General features: G+C 44.8%; 2 protein-coding genes across 2 annotated transcripts; both read left to right on the top strand.

Moving 5' to 3' along the window:
* The first annotated feature begins 2089 nt into the window (after positions 1-2089).
* Positions 2090-2972, top strand: LOC100217212 (Multifunctional methyltransferase subunit TRM112-like protein). The gene has a single exon (NM_001143569.1). The coding sequence runs from the start codon at positions 2107-2109 to the stop codon at positions 2500-2502; it is 396 nt and encodes a 131-aa protein (NP_001137041.1). The 5' UTR covers positions 2090-2106; the 3' UTR covers positions 2503-2972.
* Positions 2973-7346: 4374 nt separating this feature from the next.
* LOC100278684 (uncharacterized) lies at positions 7347-12292 on the top strand. The gene is made up of 2 exons (NM_001291592.1): positions 7347-7826; positions 11900-12292. The coding sequence occupies exons 1-2, from the start codon at positions 7576-7578 to the stop codon at positions 11985-11987; spliced, it is 339 nt and encodes a 112-aa protein (NP_001278521.1). The 5' UTR covers positions 7347-7575; the 3' UTR covers positions 11988-12292.
* Positions 12293-12596: the final 304 nt, after the last annotated feature.

Raw genomic sequence — 12596 nt, 5'->3', positions numbered from 1 at the left:
CTTACTCCGTGTTTCTTTGTGAACATCTTTGTAAGGGCGAGAGACTCCAAAGTGTGGAGATTCCTCGCAAACGGGATATAGTAAAGCAAGCAAAACACCGTGGTATTCAAGTGGGTCTTTGGACCGCTTGAGAGGGGTTGATTGCAACCCTCGTCCGTTGGGACGCCACAACGTGGAATAGGCAAGCTTTGGTCTTGGCCGAACCACGGGATAAACCACTGTGCCATCTCTGTGATTGATCTCTTGTGGTTATTGTGTTTTGTTGAGACTCCTCTTCTAGCCACTTGGCATTATTGTGCTAACGCCTAATCAAGTTTTTGTGGATTAAGATTCAAGTTTCACAAGATCACCTATTCACCCCCCCTCTAGGTGCTCTCACCTACGTCTGAGCCTACATTATCATTTGGTTTGAATCGCGGAATGTCATCTGTCACTGCGTTGTTCTAATAATATACTAACTCGTGGGATCAGCTCACTCCGCAAGAAAGTGCAGTGAGCCAGCCCACGATGGATGAGCCAAACCATCAGACCAAACACGCTATAAAGTAATGCTTCCAATTACTCAAATCACCCCGTTCAACATGCATGTTACCCAGTTAGTCTTTTTTTCGTATGCTATTTTCAGAATTTTTATGTTGTAGGAAGATATGTTCGTCTGTTTTCTATGGAACATCAGGACTCTAGTTTTACTATTTCCTTCTTTTGTTTTGTCGGATACCATAGATTTGTGCTCATGTGCCATATACTTAATCATGCAAATGGCATATGGATACATTCTGAGGATCTTTTTTTTTGAAACATGCAACGGAGGGGACGAAAGATCCCCACCTGATTGATTATACACTCATAAAGTTCAAGGTACAAGCGCGGTCAGGGAATAGGAAAGCTTTGGGATACTTTAGAAAGGATGGACACAACTAGAGAAAGAAAAGGATAAAAAGACAGTTAAAGAAGCCCATGAGAAGCATAAAGTTAGTGCATACAGAGCTCCTTCTCTTATTAAAATTTAAAGAAATTAAACATTTGGTGGGTATCACCGTGGTTTATGAAATGCTTTGAATTAGTATCATTAGTTTATGGATATAGATTTTTTCTAGTACTGCATGTTATTATTGTATAGAAGCAATGAAAATCTAGCCATTTTTTTTCATACATCTAATGTAGACACAAGTGGTCAAAACTTCAGAAGTTCTAAGTTCTGGTTACCTTGATGACATTCTTCTGTGACCTGAGGTGGAGGAAGTGGCTGAGATTTTTATTTTATTGACTCATAAGCTATTAACATTGGTTCAGTTCATGGGGTCACTGACTTCTTTTACGATGCCAGCAAAAAAAAACGTTTACTTCTTCCCTTTGAAAATATACAATTTTACATAAGTTAGCAATATAAGATTTACATTGTTCCTAGTCGTTATGAAAACTTTTTTTATAATACTAATAGAAAAGGTGGCAGGTGGTCCTGCCAAATGACTACTATTTTTTTTTGTGTATCTGGCTATCCGTTGCTATAGATCGTGGTTCTGCCACTTGATTCCTCGAGCTGAAATTTTGTCGTTTTAGGTTGGCAGTGTTGACGTACTTTATTGTTGCAAGGCTATCTGCATCAGCTTATCTATTCTCATACCCATATTCAAACTATATCATTATCCTTTAATCGATTAAAGGAGGTCTATATCATTAATTCATTATCTCAAGTGGATGTGGTGTCGTAGACATGTTTTACTCTATAAGCAGAGTGGATCTGAGCCGTGCTACACCAAAGTATTCATTCATCTCATCCGGTCCTCGCTGAACGCAGCTAGCGAGGAACTTGAGCAGGAGGCGCCCGTATGCGGTTCTGCCACGTGTCACGTGATCGACGTTTCCCCCCTTCCGCGGTTCTGCCGTCGTGCGCGCGTCACGCCGTGACCTGACCCTCATGACAGCACGAATCCCAAAGCAGAAGGCCAAAACCCCGTCATCCCAGCCCCAGGGCCCAGGCTCCCGGATCGTCTAATCAATCCCGCATTCCCCATTGCACGCCGTCTCCGCTAGGGTTTTACTCCGCCGCAGCCGCACCGCGCCGCCGGAGCAGCGCGAGACCGCGAGGCGAGCCACGCGAGAGAGATGAGGCTCCTGACGCACAACATGCTGGCGTCGAACGTCCGGGGCGCAACCACCGGCTACCCGCTGACGCTGGAGGCGACCAACTGGTGCACCAAGGAGGTGGAGCTCAACTCCGACTTCATCCGCGGTCTCCTCCCCAAGATCGACTGGCGCGCGCTCGTCGCCGCCACCCGCGCGGTCGGCCTCCCTGAGCTCCTCCCCGAGGAGCAGCCCCCCGAGGAGGAGATCTTCGCCGACGGCGCCGCCGACGTCGAGGGAAGCGCCATCCGCCGCATCCACCACGCGCTCCTCGAGGTTCATGTCCAGGAGGGCTCCCTCGTCTGCCCCGACACCAGCCGCTGCTTCCCCATCAACAAGGGCATCCCCAACATGATGCTCCACGAGGACGAGGTCTGATTTTGCCGTGTCAGTTTCGCCCTGGCCTCTTTTGCTCGCGCACCTGCTCTACATGGTCTGTCGCGAAGGGTATCAGGCCTTGTGGACTTCGTACTCAGATTGTACCTGTGAAGTATGGATTGCAGCCTTGCAGATTGTGCCCTCATAATATGATAGATAGCCGTGTAATACTCGGAATTGCCGTTTCGTGTTGTTAATTTGGTGCACGTCATGCTTTGTTCTTAACTGTCTGCGAATTGTTTGTTGCCCTGTGCCTGAGGAAATCGAAAGAGGTAAATTACAAATTGTGCACAGCTTTTGGCAAGAAAATTGTGGGTGATTTAGTGGAACCAATTTTGTCTGGTCCATTTGGTGTTTGCAAATTGCAATTCATTCTGGTGGATCATGACGATAGGCCATAGCCTATAGACAGGTGTCTGTAATCTGGTCTCCAGTGTGGAAACTACTTCTGTGTCGTGTAGTTTTGTGCCAAACTATAGTGTTTTCTTGTAGTTGAGTTCAGGGAGGTAAATGTGTTGGAAGCGCTTGCTTAGGTGATCTAGTGAAATCACTATATTTTAGGATTCTGGCATTGTGGGCATTCAGATTTGCATGAGTAGGTTGGTAAATGTTCCCCGTGTTTGCGTCAAAATTGAAGATATGATATTGCTTGACTGAAAATATTTGATTACGCAATTTACGCTTCCTTCCAAAGTACCAGATGTTTGGTGCAATTTGTGATTATTAACACGTAACAAGATCAATGCACACATACCCTAGACTGTCTTCTCTATTCTTCTCTGCATCTTCATCATTTTCAGCTTCCCATCAGCTGTTTTGTGTGGGGTGCATACCTGTAAAGATTTATTACGTAGAAAGGTAGAATCTTTCAAGGATACGTTTGTTATTAGCCTCCATAACCCTTCGTAATGTTTTTAATGGATAATTTTTATCAAATCAACCAAATTTAGGTGCCATTTGATTCATGAAATGTAACGTAAATGATAGTGGTAATGATTCACACTCTATTACCAGTGGTACAAGTTTGAATAGAACAATATCACTTTTAGTGTAGTATCTAATTACGATTGGACTTAAACAAACATGTTTTAACACTATCGGTTCATTCATGTTATAAATATGTGAGCCAAACAACACTTTACATTGGGTGAGCATCTCATACTCCACAAATGTGGTGAATATAGACACAAATTTATGGATTTGGTAGAGCAAAGATGATGGAGTTGGAGTTGTTTGGCTAAAAAAATAAATTTAAATCAGATTTTGGTGAACCTAGAGCTATCATAAACAAACCCTAATGTAATAAGTTTAGATGAGATTGCTTGAGCTTGTAAATAAACCAAACCAAATTGACATTATGCCTTATTTATGGTGTGTTTAGTTGGAGAGTCAATTAGAATGGAGCGATTTTATTCTAGATTTTTAGAATGGAGCCGTTCTATTCTCCGTTTGCCAAGTATAACGAAGCCATAATTTTTTTTATTGAAGAGTAGAATAGAGTGGAGCTATTATGTTTTTTGTTTGATTGGAGAGACATATGAGTGCAAAGAGGAGAAAAGGAAGAGGAGCGCTCGCGTCCGAGAGAACGTTCGTATCCGACCATTTTGGTGGAGCGGGAGCACTCAAACTATTTATGATAAATTTTTATACGAAGACTATAGGAGCCGCTCCGTTTTTTTTGTTGAAACCAAACATCGAAAAAACTAGGATAGATCCGCTTCATTTTTTCCCACTACTTAACCAAACACACCATCAGATAAGGAGCCAGATCTGATGAAATTGGATCGTTATCTAGTCTGGTGACAGGTGTTGGAGGGTGCTGTGCAAACAGTCTGCGAAATGTTTTATGTCACATAGATTTTTGTTTTATCAATGTTCTACCTTTTGTGGTAGCGTTCTCATAACTAATTAATATATAGACCCGTCATTATATATACACTGTATATGGTTTTCTATATATGTTGTTCGTATATGTGCTAAATTCTCCTTTCTTGTCTTGTCTCTTCGGCATCAGATTTGTTTGGCTACAAGCCAATTTAATAGGCCCATTTGGTAGAGCTTTTGTATCAACAGCTTCAGCATTTTGGCTCTTTTAGGAAATAACTCCCTTGTTATTTTTATTATTTTTAGGAAAAGTCTCTGAAAGAGCACTACATTTGATTGGAAACACAACGTCTACTATTTTTTTCACAAGAGGAGAGGATAGAAGATAGGTGGAGCCTCTTTTTTGAGCTCTCGAGTATCGACTTCTCCCGGTTTCTAGAGACAACTCCTTCCAATGTTTTTTATAGAAGCTCTGAGAGGAGCTCTCGTTTGTTAGATATTTTTAAGGATATACTCCCTCCGTTTCTTTTTATTTGTCGCTGGATAGTGTAAAATTGCACTATCCAGCGACAAATAAAAAGAAACGGAGGGAGTATTAGAGAAGCTGTTAAAAGAGCCCTACCAATAAGAGCTTTATACTTGGCGTCCCGGTGATTTATTTGGCTGACATTATAACACATTGACAAAAAGAAATTATTTATGACACACTGATAAGGAGTGGTTTCAGCATAGAACAGTGGAAATAACATTAAGAGGTGGTTTGGTGACATCGAAATTGAAAAGGATGGGAAAATAACAATAGATTTCCTTCTGAATCTCCTTCAAATCCCTTCTTACAAACCAGCCTTAAGATTGCCCGCAGCGGCTGCCGCGCGCCCACCCCCTCCGCTTGCATGGTGGCTACAGGCGCACACGGCAGCCCGCAGCGCGGTCCCCTACGGCGCTCTCTACCCTGCGGTACTCTTCTCTCTCCCCTCAGCTGCAGCGCGCGTCCGAGTCCCCCCTTGCACTGTATATGTGGCCCCGTCTTTAATTAATAGTAGAAGAAAAATTGATAGTAGATAAAAAGTAGGTATAGAAAATGATATTTTATAGTTATAGTGGGGTATAAGGGGATTATTTAGGGGAAACCGCTACATGAGATGAAAAAATAGAGGGTAAAATGTTAATGATGTGATGTAAAAAAGTGATATAGGGAAAAAATTTAGAGAGAACGGCCTAACTATCATAAACATATTGGAAAAGCCAGCTGTTTGGGGCTTTGGGCACGGCGGCCTGCCATGCCACTATGGCAGCGTGTTGGGGGCCGTGGCCTGTTAACTGCCATTGGACGCGGTGGTAGGCAGGCTGCCGTGCCGCCGGGTGCCGTAGCGCCGTCGCGCGCTGGCCGCTGGTGGCTTTTGGAGTGGGCGATTAGGCAACGGCGGGGAAGCGCCGCTCCACTGGACCCATCTCGTCTCGGAAGGAAGCGTGTTCCTCGTGATCACTGACTGCCTGGGACCTAGAGGAGAAGAGAACCTTGCGTTGTGGTGGTAGTGGTACACAGCATTTTTTTTTTGTCCCGTCGCATGACCGGCTGTCGCGTCTCCGATGGCGGGATCAACTTGGGTACTATACTAGGCTACTAGCCGACTCCAACCACCTGCAGGCTTTCGCCTCGCTATGCAAGGAAGATGCGACGCAGCAGGCACGGCACCACACGATGACACGATATAAATGAGAAAACGTATGGAGGGAGAGGGAGACAGAAAATGAGAAAGGATGGAGAGAGATGGTCAAATTTTTTTAGCTTCTCCGACGGGGCCCACCGTCGACACACAGTTAGCTCAACCAGAATACCTAATAGAATCGCCCGCGGATTAACTACCTGCGCCACAGTCCTACTAACTCTGCTGACGTGGTTACGCAGGCACGTGAAAAAGTCACGTTTCTTTCTACCCGCGCGCAAAAGCAAATGTTAGCGTGCAAACCACAGAGAATGATAGTACGTTCATTGGGTAATCAATCTGCCGATGAGATATGTTTTCTGGGCCGCCGAATCAATAGCGACTCCTGCGAGAGAGGCAGAGTAAAGCGAGGGCACATGTCGTCACTCAAAAATTTGTTTTTTTAGTAATTCTAAACTATTTTCGTAGTTGTTAGATTCAAACCCCACACAAGGCCACAAGTGAATGACAAGGCTCTGAAATATGAGCTTACTCTGGCCATTAGTCTTACTGTGTCGAAAAACGTAGTCCTTCTTTGGATCAAAGGATTATTTTAAACTAATTCCTGTGAATTTTGTATACTATTCCTGTGAATTTTCTGTGTTCCAAAGGAGCCCACATTGTTCATCATTGAAAGAATAACCCTATTATGCCTCTTTGGATCAAAGGATGAAAATCCTGAATCATGTGCTTTTTTATGTGTTTTTGAACTAAATTTTGTGAAATTTTTATACCATTCCTATGAAATTATTGCGTTCTAAAGAAGCCCTTAATCTAGAATAAAAAAATAGCAAAAAAAAAAAAACGCGAGAAACTAGCGAAGCCGAGTACATGTCCGTTCTGCTATAATCAACCCAACCAGCCAAGCTATTTCTCAAATCACATTTCATGCGTTATTTGTAACTCTGAAGGTCTAAAATCTCGGACTCAGGTTTGTCTAAAACGTGAAATGGCAAGTACAGACAAGAGACTGCTTGCATTCTACGAAGACAAGGCATATAATTGGTCCATCGTGAAAGCGAGGATTTCCAGCAAAATCTTCAAAGTTGAATACGCGATGCCCCGTGCTTTTGAAGCTGCATTTTCCGCCCGGCCCGGCTGAACGTGTTACGTGTGGAGTGCGTTTGGTTTTTCTCGGCTAAGCTGCCTGATAACTCCTGACAGCGCCCTGCTGATCCACTGGCTGGCCCCACATGCCTGCCTGCCTGCCTGCTAAACGCCCAAACCCCACCTCCGCCCACGCCATAAAAATAGACCGAGTCCAGTCCATGTCGCGGCGCCAGAAGCCTACGCGCAGTCGCAGAGAGACCATCCCGCCACGGCAGCAAGCGAAGCGAGCCTAGCCAGCCAAACCGGGGCCAGGCCAGGCCGCCAGGGGGACGGGACGGGAAGGAAACCGAGGCAGGCGGCGGCAGCGGCAGCGGCAGCGGTAGCAGCAGCGCAGGGCGCACGCGCTTCTCGTTTCGTGTCGCCAGGGGAAGGAGGAGGAGCGAGTGGGTTGGGGGATCGGCTGGCGGCCGAGGGTCCGGGAGCTGCGGGCGGCATGGGGAGGGACGAGATGCTACGGCGTAGCCTCGTGGCGCTGGCGGCGGCCGTGGCGCTCACGGGGCTGGCCACGGCGTCGCTGCGCAAGGCGGCGGTCACGTACGGCTTCGGCATCCTCGCCATCGCCGGCGTCCTGCTCCCGGACTGGGAGTTCTTCGACCGCGACTACTCCCAGTGGCTAACCCCCATGCCCGCCTCCCGCCGCACGGCCGCCGCCGCGGCTGCCGACCGGGAGCACGACGTCTGGAAGTAAGACTCCGCAGCCTTTCCCTCCCTCCCTCCCTCCCCCTGTTCTGTGATCTTTCCCCACGCTCTGTACGTCTGTGGAATCTATGTTCTTAGGAGGCTCGGGCAGTGCCAAAAGACTGCTGGGACAAGATTGCTCGCTCTTTTGGTCCTTCTCAAAATCAAAAGTAGTAAGATTTTGGTCGTTCTCTTTTTTGGGGCACTCCGTGTTAAGATCTTGCTTTATTTGGAACCGAGTCGAGGTACAAAACCACACGTTGCATCTTTCATTCCAGAATTTAGATGCGAGTTCGTGCTCATTAAAAGCACCTGACGGTGAAACTTCAAGCCACTTTCCCTTTCCACGATTCAGCTTCTTTGACAAAACTCGTGGTTTTTTTATTTGTCCGGAAGAGAGTTCTAATGCACGCTTGCCATACAATAGCTAGGCATGTTTCTTCATATTCTGTTTTTTTTTCCTGATAAGAGATGCATGTTGTTCTAGTAGATCGGTGAGGTACTTAGATTTGTTCCTGTTCTTGTTCCTGTGGATTCGACACAGCAGATCGAATCGAATGCATGTCGATCGCTGTATGGTCCTGAATATCATCGCATTAATTCTTCATCTACAATCATAACAATTGATGGGCCCTGAAGATACAATATGATCACGGAAACAAAGCAAATCGCTTGAATGCTATTTAGAAAAAAAAAGAATTGTCTCCCAGCAGCAGTGCCATTTGCGATAGGGACGTGCTGGCCTATAACTATTTAGTTGCAGAATAATAGGGTCGCTGGCCGGTGGCCGCCTGCTTTTAATGCTGCTATCGATCGCATAGGTTCAGCGGCATATGCTACAGCACCTGGAGGTTGGTTTAGGGTTGTCTACCAGTCTAGGAAACTTTTAGGAGTCAAAATTATGTGGATGTAAGCTTTAGTCGTTGATTATTTGCATGACCTGATAACAGTTAGCTGTTGGTGTTTTGAGCGGTGGATTAGGTTTGTAGTTGGGGCTATGAGCAGCTGAAATATCGCCTTCGGGGTCTATTTTTGTGTCTTTGGATGTATACGTTTCTACTGGTTGGTTACCAGAGTGTCGCTATTACATATATAAAGGCAGAACAGGTCACTTCTTTTGACCGGGAAAAAGCTAGATGATTTGTCTAGAGGCGACCTAACTATCTTATGTTTTAATTTTACTAAAAAAAGTTTGCAATGAATGCTTTTTTTAGGTAATGGGAAAAAAATTCTGGCTTCAGACCTCTTCATAGAAGAGGCATCAGTCTGCACTTATTACAAGACACCCCGCAGCTCACACTCGAGTTTAGACTTTAGAAATGAAAGATGACTGTTACTTTGGTGCTGCTGACTGATTGAGAATAGGACTCCAAGCATAATAGTTTTTTATAGGGTACAACGACGCCACAAACTCACACCACTACACAACACACGCACACACACGTGTGTCTAATACATACATTAAAGAGGGATTTAGAGGTCTAGACCTCTAGTGTGTGAGAAACACGTGGTACCATGGAACGCGCACGCGTGTGTGGTACCCTAAAAGGGCTTGTTCGTTTCACCATTAATCCATGTGGATTGGGTGGTATTGAGTTGGTTTAAATCCATTACAAGTCAAAATCCATCCCAATCTATTCCAATACACATGTAACTGGAATAACCGAACAAGATCTAAAGTGAGGCACGGGGTATCGATCCTTGGGATTGAACCCACGCCCGATCGCTCGCACACCTGGTGAACGAACCAACTGGGCTACGGCTCAGTCCTCAAGCATAAGAGGTTTTAGCATAAGGTGTAACTGTAATCATCCATTGGGAGATGCAATGACTTAGGGTCTGTTTGGATTCTCAGGTCTGGAGCTAAACTTTAGACCATGGAGTTGTTTGGGTCTTGAGCTAAAGTTTAGTGCTAATTCTATTAAAAGACATACCTACCCTTGGAGTTTTTGTTGTCATAGCAATGCATGGCCGTGAGCCATGGCTTAGTGTAGGATAGAAGTAAAATGAGGCAGTAGCAGTACAAATGTCTTTTGTCAAGAGAGAACCAAACTTTAGACCACTTCAGCTCAGATTTATGGTCTAATGTCTATTGGGTTTTTAGGGGGTGGGCTAAAGTTTAGACTAACTTTAGGCCACCAGTTTAAAGACTTTGGATCTAACTAAAGTTTAGAAGAGGGGATCCAAACATTCCCTTATTTACTAACAACTTATCTAAGGGGTGGCTTGGATACACATGGCTAGTTACTAGTTAGGGCTAGAAATGTGTCCAAATTAGCTATGGTTGGCTAGCTAATTGGCTAACCAGTAGTTGAAGACTTGGCTAAAAAATTAGCCCCCCTCTCCCCCCCCATTAGATACATTACAGTTATTTTTTAACTAGCTAGCAACTAGCTCTTGTATCCAATTAATGCCCTAAATCAGAGCATAGCTGAGTACGTTCCTGAATTCTCTAGACTGTTTTTCTTGCTAGCTGAGCGTTTTTTTTTTTTGTGTGTGTGTGGGGGGGGGGGGGGGGGGGGGTCCATGCTTGTTACTAAATCAGACAACGTCAGTTTAGTTGTTCTGCTTGCTTGTATCTTCAAAATCTGATGAAATCACTACCAAAATGAATTAACTAACATTGTCCAGCTGTTTGCATAGGTTGTTGGTCTATCTTTTTAGCCAGCGGGCACTTAAGTGAAGGGCAGTGTTTGCTGCAGTGAGTGAGACCAGATGTAACATTCTAATATATGGTGAAACCTTGTAAACAAAACAATCCTTCCTTTTGTAAACTTAACGTAAAATAATAATCTAGCAGCCATTTTTGTTCACTGCTTTTATGTTGTTGAAAACAAGTGTTTGGACAATAAGCATTTACAACATGGATTGTACCTGTACTGGACTCTCGCACCGTGCTTTGTGCTCCTACCCACACCTAGAAAACTAGGCCTACCAGCTTTCTTGATGCCAATTAAAGAACATTTTTCTCGGATGAAAATAATGTACTCCCTCGGTTCTAAAATAGTATTCGTTTTAACTCTTGATTTTTATGTCTATATTCAACTAGATGGTGATGAATATAGACACATATATAGAACATATACACTAGAAATGTCAACGGGGAATTCCCCACCAGGTTATAGCATTCCAGACTCATCCCCATCATGTTTAATCTATCTCCATACCCATCCTCATACCCATTATGGGTGCAAAACTCATCTCATACCCATCCCCATTCAGGTCCTGGGTTCCCAATAGGTCCTCATCCCCAATTAAGGGATAACTAGGTACTAACAGCTAGCACAAACTATCTAGATTTCATACATCACCACATCGGTAAGCACTCATCCATGAACCATGATCCATTCATCCACCCATTAGAAAAGAAATCAGTACTTCGGGACCAATAGAAGAAATGGAGAAATGGAGTCTGCTCACCTTCTTTGGTCACCATCTGAGTTCGTTGGCGCCTGAGAATCCATGGTCGTCATCGTCGTCCTAGGCTCATAGGAGTCGGCGGTGCTCCTCGTCGCTGGTGAAGTCGCCAATTGCAGTGCCAGCGCAACTGTGCAGGCGTGCGACGGTTGGCCGGCTGGGCAGGGCGTAGCGTATGGCTGGTTATTTTAGGGTTTTGTTTTTTGCTAGTCTGCTAGTTGTCTTGTCGTGTTTCCTTGTTGGGCTAGGACCTAGGCCTGGTGCGCTGTCGTGCTGAGCTTGGTGGCCGGCTCGACGTCAACTCATTCATAGGACAGGTATACATGTATGAAATATCCATGGATAATCGGGTTTATATTATTGTTTCCTAAACCCATACGTGGAGATTTTATCCCATATCCATACCCACGGGGACAATTTTTATCCCATACACGTACCATAATAGGGGAATACACTAAGTATTGTATGAATCTCATAAAAAAACAAAACATATTTTATTTTGGTACAGAGGGAGCGTATAACAATCGCCCCAATGGTGGATGTGTAGCCCATCACTGTCCCCACCATTCTTTTCTTCCTCATTGTTGCATTCAGAAACTTGTAGGTGTTGCTTCTGATGTAGCTCAAAGTACTAACTAACCTTGATGCCTTGCCTCCTACAGATTCAAGCCGTATCCTCTCCGGGTGGCCATGCTGACGACGATCTACGGGTTCGGTCTTTACAAGTGGTGGATGTACGTATCTAGCTAGTGTGGGTCGTCCACTCGTCCTCTCCCCCCTTGCCGTTCCTCATTGTGAGCAGATGCGATAGATGGAGTATATTGCCTGGCTAATATGCTGCTGATAGCCTGATATGAAGAACCACCCTCAAGACAGGTTGATGTATGTAATGTAACGAGCGGGTTTTTGTGATGCGCAAACGCCACGCCAATCATTCTTATCTGGAAACATGAATCTAGGTTTTATTCTTTCTCCCCCTTTGTCACTCCTTCGGTCTTCCTTGTTCCATCATCATAGCTTCCCAAGGGCTACATGAACATGAATCTTACAGTTTGCACATCTATTTTTTTTTCTTGTTGTCGGTCAGAATCCTCCGCGCGTTTTGGTTACCTGGATTTCTTGGAAATCCGTAAGCCTGAACGAGCTTGTTTTGGTCATTTGACATTTGGTATTTTGGTGCGAGTGGTGTTCATTGGTTCAGGATGAGTCTAAACATCGTTTCAAAGGGATTCTTCATGAGAACCGATTCTGGGAAAGAACAGGAGAATCCTGGCGAAACAGGCACTAGTCTTTTTTTCTTTTTCTTTTCGTTTACGTGGCCGTGTTGGGTTGGCGAACAAGAAAACGGCCGAGCTGCAC

Source organism: Zea mays, chromosome 2 (assembly GCF_902167145.1).
Source record: "Zea mays cultivar B73 chromosome 2, Zm-B73-REFERENCE-NAM-5.0, whole genome shotgun sequence".
NCBI classification, from domain to species: Eukaryota; Viridiplantae; Streptophyta; class Magnoliopsida; order Poales; family Poaceae; genus Zea; species Zea mays.
The sequence above is the reverse complement of the archived record's forward strand: the minus strand, read 5'-3'. Positions and strand labels throughout refer to the sequence as shown.

Bases quoted from the DNA above. Each gene is read 5' to 3' on its own strand.
- LOC100217212 (NM_001143569.1), top strand. From the start codon at position 2,107: ATGAGGCTCCTGACGCACAACATGCTGGCGTCGAACGTCCGGGGCGCA.
- LOC100278684 (NM_001291592.1), top strand. From the start codon at position 7,576: ATGGGGAGGGACGAGATGCTACGGCGTAGCCTCGTGGCGCTGGCGGCG. The intron at 7,827-11,899 runs GTAAGACTCCGC...TGCCTCCTACAG, and splicing joins CGGGAGCACGACGTCTGGAA to ATTCAAGCCGTATCCTCTCC.